Genomic DNA, 16,168 nt, shown 5'->3' with positions numbered 1-16,168 from the left:
CAAAGACAAAACAAAACTAAACCAGGAAATATTAAAAAAATAATGATGGCTATTCTCCATCAATTTTAGCTCGTTGTTGGTCTTTATCCAGGTTGAGCTTCTGCAGTAGGGGAGTCAATTAGGACTAAAATTGCCTAATTGCCTTTTATCTTTATGATGTGTTTGACAGGATGCTTTACACAGAGCTGACCAAAGTGATTCTCCTTGAACAATGCCATCCTCTGATCAAAGAAAGCCCTGTACTCCATGAACCTGAGCAGTACAAAATGTCTCCCTACTTTTGTCTAATTATAGAGTTATGGATTTGTTTAGGTTAGAAAAGACCTCATAGACTATTGAGTCCAACCATAACCAGAGCTCTGCCAAGTCCACCAGTAAACCATGTGCCAAGTGCCAAATCTACACATCTTTTAAATACCCCCAGGCATGAGGACTCCGCCACTTCCCTGGGCAGCCTGTGCCAGGACTTGGCAATCTTTGAGTGCAGAAATTTTTCCTAATGTCCAATTTAAAACATCCTTAGCACAACCTGAGGCCATTTGCTCTTGTCCTGCCACTTGTTACTTGGGAGAAGAGGCCAATCCCCACCTGGCTACACCCTCCTTTCAGGGAGTTGTAGAGAGGGATGAGGTCTCTGCTGTCCCTCCTTTTCTCCAGGCTGAATAATCCCAGCTGCCTCAGCTGCTCGTCCTCAGACTTGTGCTACAGACAGGTCACCAGCTCCATTTCCCTTCTCTGGACACAGTCCAGCACCTCAATGTCTTTCTTGACAATTGTACAAGAAATTCTGCAGCAGTTCTTTTATTCTCTGTCTCCACATCCAGAACTGTGACCCTGTGCTGTCCCATGTGTGTTTGACATCCCCACCCTCTTCCATAAATCCTCACTCCAGCTGTCACACATAACCAGAGGATGCAGAGAAGCTGACAGGGACAATATGTAAAAGTGATGGATGTTTAGGAGGATACAGATTGTTTTCTGTGGTAGAAGATGGCTTTCCTGGTTTATGTGAGAAACTCAGAGGTCTCTCTCAGGAATATTAGTGCAAGGAATAAAATTTCGTGCAGCATAATATCTACAGGAGGAATAACAGTTTTGACCTCAGGTGGTATTTCTCAATCCCTTTTATCACAACACTCATGGAATATTTTTTGGAGAAAAGGACCTTTCTGGACATTGCTACAGTATTGCACAAGTAATAATATCATAATTGGAACAATCAATAAAAATTACGTATTTTTTTCCCTATCTTTTTCTTGCTTAATTTTGGGGCTGGGTGTAGATACTGCAGTAATTTCATGTGCAATCAGTTGGGAAACTTGTGTCTAAAGGCCTGCACTGGCTTTGCCAGTACCAACTGCTAATCCCTAGATACCGTATAACAAATTAATATGCATTCACTGCCACCCAGCTTGCCCTTTGATCCATAGGTAATTGTCAAATGCTGAAAGCTGCTGAGTGTGCTTGCCATCTTTCCTGAAAGTCACACGAGCAGAGTTGCCATAGGTGCTGGAAGTTATTTCCTGCAGGCAGGCCCTGGATGGCAGAGCTGTGAGCAGCATTGTCCCTGTGCTTTCTTCCACAGGAGACTCAGATAAATGCAGAGGGGCACTGGTTACATGTGTCCCTCCCTCCCTCAGGAAACTGGTAGAAAAGCAACAAAGAACCAGCAGAGAGGCAGATGTTGAGACAGGGCAGATTAATGGGGCCTGTCAGGGCACAGTCCCAGCTTTAAGTTCAATTTTGAAGGGAATTTCTTGCCACACACAGTGTGTAACTGTAAATCCCCTTGTTCCCTTCATAGTAGCACTACTGCAGTGTAAGTCCCCACCATTCAGCTTGCCTTGGAAGGGAGGAGAAAAAGCTTCACTGGACAGGGAAAAAAGGCATGAATCAGACTTCTGGCCCCAGCACTTCATGCATGGCTAATTGTCACTTTGCCACTTTAATAAAACATATGTTCTCTGTTAGCAGCTTAATGCAATTAGTGTAATACTTCAAAGGGCCGCTGCCCCTGCCACGTGGAGATTGAGGAGAGTGTGATGGAGGGTTACTGACCTTCTGGGCTGCTGCTTGGGGTTTCTGTCCTACTCAAGCAATAGAAAATCAAGTACAGAAATGTCCCCTAAATCTTTCTCCAAAGTATTTTTGGATGCTTATTTAGGTTGCTAAATCAACCTCTCAAATCTAAATAGTTACAGAAAAGAGCTCTGCCTGAGAAAAAGCCTGTGAGGAATGATGGTGTAATTGAAGGCTGAGCTGCCAGTCACAGTTTTGGCCAGAGGATGTGTTACCTCCTCTGAGTTATGAGCCATGCTGACTCCCCATAATGGCCATGTGGCTGCTTCTCTTTAAGTCTTTCCTTGGTTCTGCCTCATGGTAACTACATCGAGTGAATCCCCAGAACTGATTCTCTCAGATGAGAATGACTCTATTCTGTGAAATTTTAAGACTGTGGAATGACTACATGATGCTTTATTTAGATATCCTTGGGGTGAAAAACATGGGCAGCCAGCTATGGTCTTGCTTTACCTTTGCCTTGACCAGTTCCTGACCTATGTTTAGCATTAGGTTTCAGTATTTTCTCAGCCATTTGCTCTTTGATTGCAACTCCTCTGGATTTGGAATTGGATGTATTTTTTGTGACAAACCATGTTATGACACACACTTCTGGGTGCTTAATTTCTGTCAGATTTTGTGGGAGTTCTCTCATGAAGTTTGTTTATTTAGGCTGACTTCAAAGTGCTCTGCCATCACTGTCCTGTCATTGTGGCTTTCCTTTTCTTGGCAGTCATCTGTTGTGCTGTGAGGAAACCATTCATAGAGATTGAGATGATAAACTGCTTCAGCTCATAACATCAACATTGCATTTTACAGTTTTTTGCCATATTTTTGCTGGTGCTTCTCTCACACATTTCTGAAAAGATGATATTTGTGGACTTTGAACTTCTAGTTTTACCCCCACAGGCCTGTATATTCTCCCTTACTCCCTAGAAGCAGTAACACTGTTGCTGTTGCCCTACAAAAAAGCTCCTAACGTAAAAATACTGGTTTCAGCCTCTTTTTGTGAAAACAGAAACCAGTTCTTTATGTCAGGCTTCAAAATATATCCTCTAACATCTTTTTACTGACTTTTCCTGTTGATTTTCTTAACCCTTTGAGGGATTTTGTTTGCATCCTCAAGCTGTTATGCAGAAATTATGAAGTTCATCCCAGGTACTTTGCATTTTCCAGCATTATGAAAAACTCATACAGCTATTTCTTACACAGAAGTATCATGCAGTTCCCAGTAATCTACCCAGAGAACACCAAGTTACTCTTCTCTTAGGCAAACTCTCTGTGACAAAAGGTCTTGCAGCAATTAGGACCAGGGGTGCCCATTTCTGGTCCCATTTCTGTTGCTTTTCTCATTTTTATTTTGGATATTAATGTAAATTATATCCATTTTCCCCCCACTCTTTGTGCCACCTGAATTGCAGCCTTAATGCTCCCAGGTTTTAGGCTCATTCCACCCTGGGAATTTTGCAAGTTCCTGAAGACAACTGTGGGCAAAGATTTAAAATGCATAGCGATGTATTGTGCAATTTCCACTTCTAAATGTTATTTATTTGAAGCCTCACTCAAGGCACTTGACTGCTTTTTTGTGCCCAGTGTATGAACAGTTCCTGTGCTTCAGAGATCCTAATTCCAATATGACATTCCCTCTTGGCAAACGTGTTACAGTTTATTCTTCATATTGAAATATTGATGTCCCAGAGATGAAATTAAACCTTTGCTTGCTCAAGTGTTTCAGGACCATGCTTGTTTGATTGTTGCATTACCTGCACAGCTTTACTTTTGCAAGCATTGTAAGCATTGCAAGCTAATCTTCCTGAGGCTTACTTCACACAGAGCTTTTAAGTCCATTAAAAATCTTAACTTTGGCTTCCTGATAACTCTCATTAAAACTTGCTGGTTTTGCTTCCATGTTCATGTCTTTGGACTGCTCTTTTTTCAGCTTACCACCTTTTAGGTAAGCTGAGTTTTCTGCCAAAAATACAAACCCAGCAAATATCACTGATGGTCTGTCGAGAAGAGGATGCAGCAGACTGGAACAGGTCCATGTGAACACAAGATCCTGATTTCCTTTCCAGTACGGCTCATCCAATGACATCAGGTACTGGTGGAAGTAACTATTCATGCATCTGGCTTCAGACAGTTGGGGAAGTTTAAAAACACTGAAAAGGGAAAGTTAAGGGTAACATGTGGCAGGATAAATTGCTGTCTGGTTCATTTGGCTTTGTACTGCTTCTGACACTGGTGATTTGATTCCAGTTAAACCTGACCCATGTTCTGAAAGAACTCCATTCATTTACTGCTATCAAAATACTAATACAATACCAATATGAAACACCTAAAATTAAACAATGGAATCTGGACTAAACAGAGAACATATGAACATGGCTGCATTTAGTCTACTCATTAAATGTATGTAATTTCTTCTGGCTTCAGTTGTCTGCACACAGAACTATCTTGCTTCCTTTTTTCCAACATTTTTTAAAATTTGAAACTGATATTTTGGTTTGAAGAAACAAATTTTTCCAATTTTATGTTTTGCTGATTTCAGCCTCATAATGGGCAATGGTACCTAATTTGCACTGGTTTTTAGCAAAGCCATGGAACCCACCTCAGCCTAAATCCCACCATGTTGCCCATTATATGCGTAGATAGGTGATAAAAGATGTTGCCTTCCCGTGTTGCCTTCTCTGTATAACACAGGCACTTGTGTGTACCCACAGAAGCTGCAAAGCCTGGCCAGCTGAAGGAGAGGGAGGTCCATCACTGAGTCACATCACTTCATGCTACCAGCTTTGCAATATACCACGTTTATGGCTGCGTTGGAGGGCACGGCAGTTTCTTGTTCAGACTTGAACTCATTTTTAGTGAAGACACTTTGGCTTTGCAACGCAAGATTGAATCCTTTGGTTGCTGGCACACAGAGCTTTCCCCCTGTCTGTGCTTCAAACTCAGCGTGAATCCCTTCATTATCAGAGGACAGATTTTTAATGTGTCCTGTAAACTTACTGAGAACTAGTAATAATAGCCAGGATTCTGAAACTGACTAAAAAAGTAAAAGAAAAACAAATCAAGGTACGTGAAGCTTTCAATTAGGTTACATTTAAAAATATATATAAAGAATTGGAATTTCATATTTAGTTTATTTTGAATATGAAAACTGTAATGTTGTGATTTAAAAAATTACTTCATTGTAACGTGAGTTTTTAAGCACTGTATCATTAGTGCTTACTTGGTGAAATGCTTATTTTTTACATTTACTGGAAAAAAGTTTGAACGCTCAAGACCAATTCTTCAGAAATCACATGTAGCAATCTCATCTTCTAATTGCATCTTTAGTCTGTAGCTACACTTGTTTTTGCCTGTGTAAACTGTGTGTGCTGGCAGGCAAATTTGAATTTACAAGCACATTTAAATAATGCTTATGACTAAAATGCCTGGAATATCTTATCTATTGTAAGTACATATATTCATATATCCCATACCATATATCCAATCTAACCTATTGTAAATATATACTCTATGCTATTGTAACTACATTCTACGTAACTGTGTGGTCTAACCAATATGTAGCACTCTTAATCCCAATTAAGTCACTGTAAGGCAAATCACTAAGTATGCTTTTAAAGTTCCCAAAGCTGATGAAACTCATGTGAGCAAGGGCTCTCACCTGGTGTCACTCCAGCACAGACCTCCCAACAGACACCAGCAGTTCCCTGACACAAGGTTCAGGAAAAGTACCTTGAGTACAAGTGATCCCTCATTCCAATACTGAGGTTTGCTGAAAGCAGAGAGATGTGCTTTTGATCAGGGCTCAGTTTGATACATCTCAGTATGGCAAATAGATGGGGTGCAGGAAAAGGGCAGGCATTGATGAAGAGGGAGGGACAGAGGGAGGGAAAAGGATCTGAGACTTTGTAGAACTCAGTCTGCAGGCAAAACTGGTGGAACAAGAGGCACGATTACTTTTTCCCAGCTCCACTACCTCCTTTTTGATAGAGACAGCTGGCAAATTAGCTTAGAAATGCTAACTATAACTCAAGGTTTTATAGTCCTGATCATTTTTTTGTTCATTGTTGAGTTTTTCAGGCTGCAAAAAGCTTGCAAGCAATTCCCTCCTGGACCAACTCCTCTCCCATTGCTTGGAAACTTGGTACACTTGAACTTTCAGTTTCATCGGGATCTTCTGATGGAGGTATTTCTTTTAATATGCTCTTAATCAGTTATTTTTAGCCATGACTTTAAAAATTGTGATTAATTGAAGGTTTTAAGTCTGTGAAAGTTACAGACAAAGTGTGGATATATAAAGAGCAATTGATTCCTACATTTGAGTCACCATATGTGGAATATGTCTTCATAAGAAAGTTAATGCCCTTAAGAATCAAGTTAACTTGGGGACAAAGTTTATGACTTGTTATTAAAGTTGGAGAATACCAATAATCTAAAAGATGCTTCTGCAATGCTAAGTGTGAAGCTGTATTCACTATAGTGATAGCTATATCTGCTATCCCTACATGATACTTTTTAAAATTCTCACTGGCATTGCCTAATTTGATCACAAAATGGGTAATACAGTGCATGCATGCTTGTAGTACAGGAGGGGCATTTACTCTCCATCTTCCTACAGCTCCTGAAAACTGTTTGTTGCTAGTGGCAGCTGCAGTCATTCCTCTAATGGTTTGCAGGCGACCTCTAGTTCAGGTGGATGCCTGAGAGCACACGTGGGCCAATGAGTGCAGAGCAGACTCAGGCTGTGACGCTCCAGCAGGGAGAGGAGACCCACAATCTAAATAAATATGAGGAAAAGCGAGTGTCTGGTGTGATCAACTGGATGGAATTTTCATGGCACCTTAGACACTGTCTGCTACCTTTTCTGTATCATTGTGGGTGTGCTGGAGCAGGGTCCATACTTGTACAAAGCTTTTTCTCATGATGATTGGAGTTCCTCTGCCATACACCCATCCCTGCTTGGATACCTCTGCTGTGTCCAATGGTAAGTGCTCTCCTCAGTACTGTGAGGAAACCCTAGACTCAAATGCAGCCCACTGGCGCTTCCTGGCTGTTGGTTAATTTCTGTGTCCATGTCCTCTCCTGGAGCACACAGATGGTGCAGGCTTTATCAGTTTATTTCATTTTGCAAAGGCAGGACTTGCTGGAGGCACAGAGCCCCAGGGTGGTGCAGAGTGTGGCTGTTCAATTTACAAGGCACAAAATGTTGGGGTTGGAGGTGATGCAACATAAAGTACAGCAACATAAAAGTACAAAGTTTTCTTTCTTTTGCTGCAGAGTTGCTGCAGAATGTGCTTTGAAAAGAAAATAACTTCCCCCTGGGGTAAATAAAATTGACTGCCGAAAGCCTTGTTATCAGCAAAACAACTGCTTCTAACTACAATTATTTGCATGGGGATGATGTTTTCAGCACAAAACTGTCCACTGGGCTGGTGAATAGCAGGTGCAGTTTGAGATCTATAATGGGGATTCATCTGTTCTTTTTCTGACACCTTTTCCACTTACAGCTGGCAAAAACTCATGGTAACATGTACACTCTGTGGTTTGGGTGGGTCCCAGTGGTTATGCTGAATGGATTTCAAGCAGTGAAGGATGGCATGACCACACACCCTGAAGATGTTTCTGGCAGGCTGGTGTCCCCTTTCTTCAGAGCATTGGCCAAAGGAAAAGGTGAGATTTTCCTGCCATTAATAGTGTAAAGGAATGTTGAATTGAAAACTATTCTGTCTTGTTAGACTCTGCCCTCCCATTCAGAATGATCTTCTATCAGATGCTGTTCAAGTCCTCCACTGGCTTTTTGAGAATATCTTACTGTTTGCCATGGTGCCTTTTGCACTGAGCTTTCCCTAGCCTAGGAAACACTCCAGGTTGTTTCTATGTGACCTTCTTGCTGTATTCAAGGTGTTTGTATGTGATCCAATCCACAGCCCAGCAATCTTGCCCTAATCACAGACTAATCCATTGTGGTACACATGATTTTGCTGTACAGCACATGAATGCAATGCTTGTTTGGTAACTGCATACGTTATGGTTGCCAAACACTTTCCATCATGAGCAAGAGACTTACAAATCCCTACTTCAGAATTCACATTTCTGTACTTGCAGACACCCCCAAATATTTTGTGAATACTTTTTGTTTGTGAGAGTGCCTGCAACACAGGAAAACCCACTTCTTCTTATGGTATTCCAGCAGTTCACAGTATTTTTTTCCTGTCCCTGCAGTTGCTAGATCAAAGCAGACACAGATTGTTTAAAGCTGGTTGAAGCCTCACCTCCACAGAAGCTGTTCAGGGCTCTTCAGGTGGCCAGGAGTGCAATCTGACAATTAAAGGAGTGTTATCTCTTCCAGGGTAGAAACAGAGCCCAAATGTCACTTATCTTTCACCTTCATCACCTCAACCTACAATTACCACATTAATTGATCTATATCTCCATAAACATACCCTGCCCTGAACTCTACTCTGTAGAAATTCATTGAGTTATTCTTGTCTTGAGAATGATTACTTGAGTATGGCTAAAGCAGATTTCATAAAAAGGCATCTTAAGGTGTTTCAGAGTTTTTTAAGATATCAAGAAATGGCACAGTCAGAAAATCTTTAGACTGCTCTTTTCAATGATTAACTATGTTCAATGTTAAGAACATGTGGTCTAGTTATAGTTTGGATGTTTGGCTTGATTTTTTGTTACCAATAATTTCAACTAAAGATACTTGTATTCCCTGATTTATTGCATGTATTTTATAATATATATTTAAATGAATGGTTCCATGTCTGTGGCAAATACTGACATGCCAGGGAACACCCTCAGGTATTATACTTGCAAGTGGTCGCTCCTGGAAGCAGCAGAGGCGTTTTGGAATAATGACTCTACGCAATTTGGGAATGGGGAAAAAAGGCCTGGAGCATCGAGTGCAAGAGGAGGCCTCTCACCTGGTGGAGTTTTTTGGGAACCTCAAAGGTATTTTACCTGCGAAGAAATCAGTCTGGATATGGATCCATATCTTCAGTATGCAAACTTACCTACCCCTTCTAGGGGATGTATCCAAACTTACCAAAGCACGAGAGCAGATAGAGCCTAGAGTCACAAGTATTTCCTTCTTATATAGCTCTTCATGCATCTAGTGAAGCTGGAAACTTCTGAAATTCCACCTGCATGGGTGGATAATTTGTCTGTGATTATATTGTGCAATGACATAATGCTGCTGAACTGCACAGCCAAGCCATTCTCAGGCTGCCTGCCATGGGTATCTGAACAGTATTGCAGAGCTTAGTAATTTCCTTAAATTTCAATGACATTGGGTGCCCTGCATATTTTAATGTCTATCTGGCTAAGTAACTACTGGCAAGAGAAACAAAGTAGGAGGTGAGAGGGAACTTCAGTGGATTATTACATTAATCCTACAGTCCATTACAGGATGATTTCTATCTAAATCACTTTTTATGAATATCTGTTTCATAGCTTTAGAAAAAATCATCAGACACAGATATGATTTACTGCTCACAGCTGAGACTGTAATAGTTTCGTAGTATTTACTTTGCAATTCCTGTCTATTTGTCTTCTTAAACCTTCCTACATTCCTCCAGGTTTTCCTTGTAATTATTTTTTTACATTTTTGAACATGTCTGTCACTGAGTTCCCTAACTTCATCTCCAGTGGCACAACTTCCTTCTCACATTCTCTCCTCACAGCTGAGGACAGCAGATTTGATATGATACCCTAGAACTGATCTTAGCTGTACAACATTATTTCACAGGAAGGGCTGTGAAATTGTTTTAGAGCTAAGAGTTTAGAGGAAACAGTTTAACAGTGTTCTTTATTTTAAGACTATGTTTTATTTTCCTTAATTTGTGTTAGTGCCACATCTCTGTCCTCATTCACACCCCAGCAGGATAAAGAGAACATTTTATTAAATCTTTAATAACATCAAGTCCTATCAGTATAAGGATCACCTGAAAAAAACACTGAGAGTGAATTCCAATTACTGTGTTTGCAGGAAGACCTGTGGATCCTTCTTTCCCTCTTTTCCATTCAATTTCAAATGTAATTTGTGCTGTGGTTTTTGGATATCACTTCTCTGATGAGGACAAAACCTTCCATGAACTGATCCATGCTACAGAGAAAATATTCAAGTTTGCAGGCAGCTTTGTTCATCAGGTGAGTAAATCATATGCTGGGGTTTTTTTTCTGAAATAGGTAGAAAGTAAAAGCACAGATACAAAAATGTGTCTTCACTAAATACAGAGCAACAGGCAAATGTTGGCTGGGAGCTCAGAAGTGGCCTTGGAGACTAATGAAAAAGGCAAACAGGATCTTAGGGTATTTCCACCACTATTTTCCTTTTAGATGCAGTGAAGTGTTACAGCAGGTTCTGAGGTGTAATCATCTGTGAGACATATTTTAGGGTCTTGGACATCTTTTGTTGTGATTCTGAAGGGAAACAAAGGTGGAGAAGTGGTAATGAAGTAACCTACAACCTGTCACTTAAAATTAGAGAGACTTTGCTTGTTGGGTCTGAAAGAGCAAGGAGAGGAGATAGAACTGCTCTTTGCTGGGCAGGGTGGAATGGCAGATGCTGCACAGACAGAATTATTCAAGGCAGAGGACAGGACTTAGAGCTAACAAATGTGTGTGTAAATACATGCAGCAGGCTGAGGATGAAATATTGTTAACCATGAGAACAATTATTGCTCCTTAGCAGTCATGAAGCCCCTGACTAGGAAAACTAGGCCCTTAGAGTGACACCCAGACCATAATTGCTTTTATGGGCTCAAAAAATTCCAGCAGTTACTTGAGGCTGCAGACATGCTAATCTTAGCAGCCCCACAGTATCCAGAAAGGATGTCCTTACATTTTGAGTGTGTGGGAGCTGGGGTCTCCAGCTGCGCAGGAGTGAGGTCATATAGTGATCAGCATTAGCCAAGTAAACTTAGAGGCATGAGCACAGTGCTGTCAGAATTGCCTTGATCCCTGGAATTGTGTCAAATTTCTATTAAAGCTTTCCCATATGACAGCAAAAATCTGTCCAAAGCAATGCTAATTTGTTTATTCCACTATCAATATTTCTGGGCAGGACAATTCAGCCTTTTGGTGTGTCTAAAAGCAGCTTTGTCCGTGACAGAGAATCCATGGTACCTCTTGTGTGTCCCTCCTGCAGATGTACGAAATCCTGCCCTGGCTGCTGTGTCGCCTCCCTGGGCCTCATAAGAAGGTGCTGGCTTCCTATGATGTCCTGAGTTCTTTTGCAAGGAAGGAGATCAGAAGACATGTAGAGAGAGGGATACCAGCTGAACCACAGGATTTCATTGACTTTTACTTGGCTGAGATTGAGAAAGTAAGCGCTCATTCTGGCTGATCATCCTGTTATGAAGTATAAGGTCAAACAGACCATTAAATCACTCAGTGTGACCCTTCCACCATAGCTTCTTACATTTCACAAGCTTCTTAACATGAATACAATATCTTGGCACTTACTAACTCACAGGTCTCAGAAAGGCATCCAGTTTTGTATTTTGGTAAGATGAATGAATTACCAGCAAGTAGGATAGGGGGTGAACCCATGAGTTCTTATCTGCTTTCCATAAATATCCATGAGTATACTTCAATCCTGTAATAAACAAGAGACAGTTTATTCCTCTAGGTACATAACTTTGGTAGACCACCTCATCTTCTAGAGCAAGGCTCATGTCTACAGTGAGATTGAATACACATGCACAAATCACTGCCCTGAAATAGCAGGCATGCTTCTTTGGGATCCAGTGTGTGTGCTCCAACACTGGCTGTCCTTGTGCCACATAACTGTCTGGTTTCTCCCTTGGCAGGCAATCATTAATCCTATATTACCTCTAATTTCGCCGCTGTTTGGGGCATGGCTGGCTTGGCCCCTATATTCAAACTGGACAGCCTAGAAAACAATTTCACAAACAATGCCATAATCAGCATTAATCTTCTCCCCTGCCCAGGCTATTATTTTCCATAGTAGGAAGTGACTGAGCCAGAGAAGTTCTGCCAAGAGCACTTTGGTTTCCACTTCAAACTTTTCAGGAGGTAAAAGAAGCATCTTTTTCCTAGGGTAGATGAAGTTTATGTAGTTTCTACCTCTGATCATAAGCTTTCAGCTAGTCAGGCTGCTGTGTCCTCACAGTGTTGGCTCATGGGCTCTGAAAGGAGCTGGTACAACATCTTACACTTAGTATCTGAGTGAGTATGATAAGATTTACTAAAATAAGCATCTTAGAGGCAAAGATGCATCTTTCTCTCGTGTCAATGGTGAAATTTATTGCCATCTGTTTGTTTGAAAATGTTTTTGCCTAATGTATTTTCTCTAGTTGTGTTTTTATTTTACTTCTTTATTGTTTAGAAGGAAATACATGGGTACCTCTTACCTATCAGTTCACATTTATCCTGAACTGAGAAGAGAAATTAATCTCAAAATGATCTGTTGAAATCCTTTTATTCAGATATGTTTTCCTTTGGCATTTGCTGGCACCATCAGATACCAAGGCCAAGGAGTGACATGTTGTAAGGCACTTGCTTAAAAGTGCTCTTAGGCCAACCGCAAACTTGCTTTGAAGTATTTGTGATTAGGCCATCAAGCACAGAATTGCTTTTTTGTGATGAAAGAATAATCCACCTCATGAAAGACAGCAATGCAGACTTACTGTGCCTATTTGGGAAACTACTAAACTCTTAGTATGCATCAAAAATTGTAATTTTGACTATTTTTGGTGCACTTGCCAGCTGTGGAAGTCTCACAGTTCTCACACAGAGGGCATACAGGATAACAAAATTTTCATGCTTTAACTTCAACTTTTATCATCATCTACAGTCTAAAGAGGGGGCCAAGCCCAAGTATGATGAAGAGAATTTGGTATATGTCATAAATGATCTTTTCCTTGGTGGATCAGAGACTTCAAGCACTACATTGTACTGGGGACTGCTCTATATGGTGGTGAATCCAGACATCCAAGGTGAGAATGGTGGGGTTTTCCTGTTTATTTCTATTATCCTATACTAAACTCAGGCATTAAATAATACTAGATCACAGGGTATGAACCTAATATACGATGTTGAAATAATACATTTTTCTGTTGCTCTAAGAAAAGCGACCAGCTAAAGTATTTTATGCATTTTTCTGCTCTGAAATGGTGACTATTTCTCCACAGAGAAAGTGCAGAAGGAGCTGGATGCTGTTCTGGGTCCTTCCCAGTTAATTTGTTATGAGGATCGGAGAAAACTGCCCTACACAAACGCTGTGGTTCATGAGATCCAGCGCTTCAGCAACATCGTCTTTGTTGGTGTCCCCAGATTGTGTGTGAGGAACACAACTCTGCTGGGATTCCCTGTCAAAAAGGTACAGAAACACTTTCAGCTTCTGCTTTTTCTTCAGCAGAGAGGCATTTCAGTTTTGTAACCAGCTTTCCATCTATAAACTACTCTCCATTAAACTCAGGAATGTGGTGCCTGGGGAAGAGTTACTATCCGTGGCACCAGGAATGAAAGAAGTCTCTTACTTGGCATGAAGGTGCTCACACAGCTGATAAGGCCTCTGCCAGGGAAGCCTCAAATTCTTGCCCATCACAACAGCAGAAACCAGCCCAGCTTGGCAGGGGATGGACTAAGAGGAGAAACTGGTTTGCCAAAGCACTGGTTAAAACATCCCTGCCCAGCTTGGCACTCGCCCAAATGCCACCAAGCAACAGTTTTATCCATCAGGCTTAAACTGAGAGGTGACAGGCACTAGGAACTGAAGCAACAGTTTCTTCTTTGCAGGGCACCATTGTTATACCAAATATAGCATCGGTCCTGTATGACCCTGAGCAGTGGGAGACACCTCGGCAGTTCAACCCTGGCCATTTTCTGGATAAAGAAGGAAACTTTGTACCTCGAGAAGCTTTCTTACCATTCTCAGCAGGTAAATGCATTGACAGTTTGAACCGACCCGGCAGATGAGATGATGGATAAAGTATGAGATCATGGTATTTCCTCAGATAACATCTTCTATCTCTGCTGTTTGCTGCTTTTAAAGAACGCTCCTGGCTTGTTTCTGCCAAAGGAGAGGCTTCTGTGCTGTCAACCCCAAACTGTTCATAGGACACTGGTGGGAATCCCATTCAAACTCTCGAACCTCTCGGGCTGGCTGCATGCTGCAATCAAGTTTTGTCTGTAGTATTCTTTACACCTAGCCATTTTCCTGAGAAGTAATTTGTCCTGTGTGTACTGGAATTATTTAATCCCTTTTAAAGAAACAAGCTGAAAGAAAAGCAGAAGCCATCCCGATAAACACAGGATTAAGTTCTTGTTTACAGAACTGAAAATCCAGTTGCAAAAGAAGGAAACAAGGTAACAATGCACAGGCAGTAACCATACTAGCAGTGAAGCTGCTGCTGACAGTTTTTAATTTGTTGATGGTCACTTAAATGTCCACACAGAAGTGGTTTCTTAATTCAAATAGCTTTTCCTTTCCTTATATTTGTTTGCTGTCTGTAAATGTGTATGTAATATTCACCTTTTCTGCTCACAGCATTAGTGCCAAGGAATGGGAATCCTGGGAAGTGAACAGTAGGCCACATGCTTTGCCTATTAAGTGACCAAGCCTCTGTTCAACTGCAAATGCCACTACTAAGTAATTTTGCTCTGCTGATGTTCACTCACTAAAGCATGTGCAAACAGCTGGTAGATTTTTTTGTGTATGGTCCTGAAGTTCAACATCTTCTGTAAAAGCAAAATAGTTTGTTTTTTTTTCTGTCAGGTCAGAAAGAAATTATGTTGGCACCTCATGGGTTTTCATTGACATTTTAATTTTGTGTCTCCTAACCTGGAACATTGGATGGGATCTTTTTGAAAGAGAATTCACATAGTTTTAGTTCTGTGGCTTTCATGTTGCTCTCCTTGAACAAAAAACAAAACCCACCTCTGCTTTCAACGGGAATGAACTGAGTGATTATGAAACTGAAAAATTCCTAGACACTCACTGTCCTTTCCTGTTCCCTCTGCAGGGCACCGGGTGTGTTTGGGGGAGCACCTGGCCAGGACCGAGCTGTTCATTTTCTTTGCCAGCCTGCTGCGGGCGTTCACCTTCCGCCTCCCCGAGGGAGTGACCCAGGTCAGCACGGAGCCCGTCATGGGGGGCACTCTGCAGCCCCACCCCTACAGGCTCTGCCCCAGCCCCAGGCTGGCAGGAGACTCCCACTTTTACCTCTGCCATCTGTAATAATACGGTTTAGGTTTTGAAATCAGGTTGCAGGTGTCTGTTCCAGGGAAATATGTGCAACTGGGTGTGTTACTTTTTAAACCACTGTGATTGCTTCACCTAAAAGTGAAGCAGTTCTTCGTGTCACAGAACTGCACAAGGGCTGCATTGTTTTATATTTGCAGGATAGCGGGAGTGTGTGAATCCAGAAAGCCTAAAATATTTAATTTTGATGGATATGAAAGAGCCGCCTAACATTGTATGGTGCTCAGCTCTGCTAAGTTGTGGTACAGGAAAGCACTGGCCAGTTGTCTGTCACCCAGATCCTCTGCTGATGTTTTTCTTGTGCTTTTCTTTCTCTTTCATGATGGGCCTCTCCTGGGTAGGAATATTAGTGCCACAGCCATAAGCAGGACAAATGCCAAACTCCAGGGAAGCTATTTACCCTGGCAAAAGGAAAAACCAGATACTGGAGACAAAGACAGCCTTGTGTACAAGTTGGTAGATTCTGCATCCATCCAGAAATTAAAAGCAAGGGTTGATTTTTTTTTCACTTTTGTTCAAATAAGTTGTTTGGGAAACTATTTTGTTTCAAAGGCCAAGGCAAAACTGTCCCTGTGGAGGCTTCATGGAACAACCCAGTGAATTATTGGTGTGTAGTGGGGGAACCTGACATCTGTGGGATTACATTTTGAAAAAAAGAAATTATATGTTGCACCAGCCTCTGCATTTGGGGAAACTATTTCTGTATTTGAGGAAGTTTAGAAACTCTTGAACAAACAGGAGGTGAAAGAACAGGTAATTTTTGCTGTCTCTCTGGCAGGTGACAAATGCCAGAGAGATGGGTCAAAAGAACCAGAGGGGGTTGCACTGAACATGCTGTGTTGGTAATCTGAGCCTCATCACAGGATTTGT

The 16,168-nt window shown here is 41.4% G+C and overlaps 1 protein-coding gene across 1 annotated transcript; it reads left to right on the top strand.

Moving 5' to 3' along the window:
• Positions 1–5,943: 5,943 nt before the first annotated feature.
• On the top strand, positions 5,944–15,274 carry LOC102038718 (cytochrome P450 2J6-like). The gene is made up of 9 exons (XM_005419121.2): positions 5,944–6,250; positions 7,572–7,734; positions 8,872–9,021; positions 10,058–10,218; positions 11,219–11,395; positions 12,890–13,031; positions 13,227–13,414; positions 13,834–13,975; positions 15,060–15,274. Exons 1-9 carry the CDS (start codon positions 6,080–6,082, stop codon positions 15,272–15,274), a joined length of 1,509 nt encoding a protein of 502 aa, XP_005419178.1. The 5' UTR covers positions 5,944–6,079.
• Positions 15,275–16,168: the final 894 nt, after the last annotated feature.

Source organism: Geospiza fortis, unplaced genomic scaffold (assembly GCF_000277835.1).
Source record: "Geospiza fortis unplaced genomic scaffold, GeoFor_1.0 scaffold172, whole genome shotgun sequence".
NCBI lineage: Eukaryota > Metazoa > Chordata > Aves > Passeriformes > Thraupidae > Geospiza > Geospiza fortis.
The sequence above is the reverse complement of the archived record's forward strand: the minus strand, read 5'-3'. Positions and strand labels throughout refer to the sequence as shown.

Excerpts from the sequence above, each read along its gene's own strand:
- LOC102038718 (XM_005419121.2), top strand. The coding sequence starts at position 6,080 with ATGCTAACTATAACTCAAGGTTTTATAGTCCTGATCATTTTTTTGTTC. Across the intron at positions 7,735-8,871 it reads AGCATTGGCCAAAGGAAAAG|GTATTATACTTGCAAGTGGT; the intron begins GTGAGATTTTCC and ends GAACACCCTCAG. Across the intron at positions 10,219-11,218 it reads CAGGCAGCTTTGTTCATCAG|ATGTACGAAATCCTGCCCTG; the intron begins GTGAGTAAATCA and ends TCCCTCCTGCAG.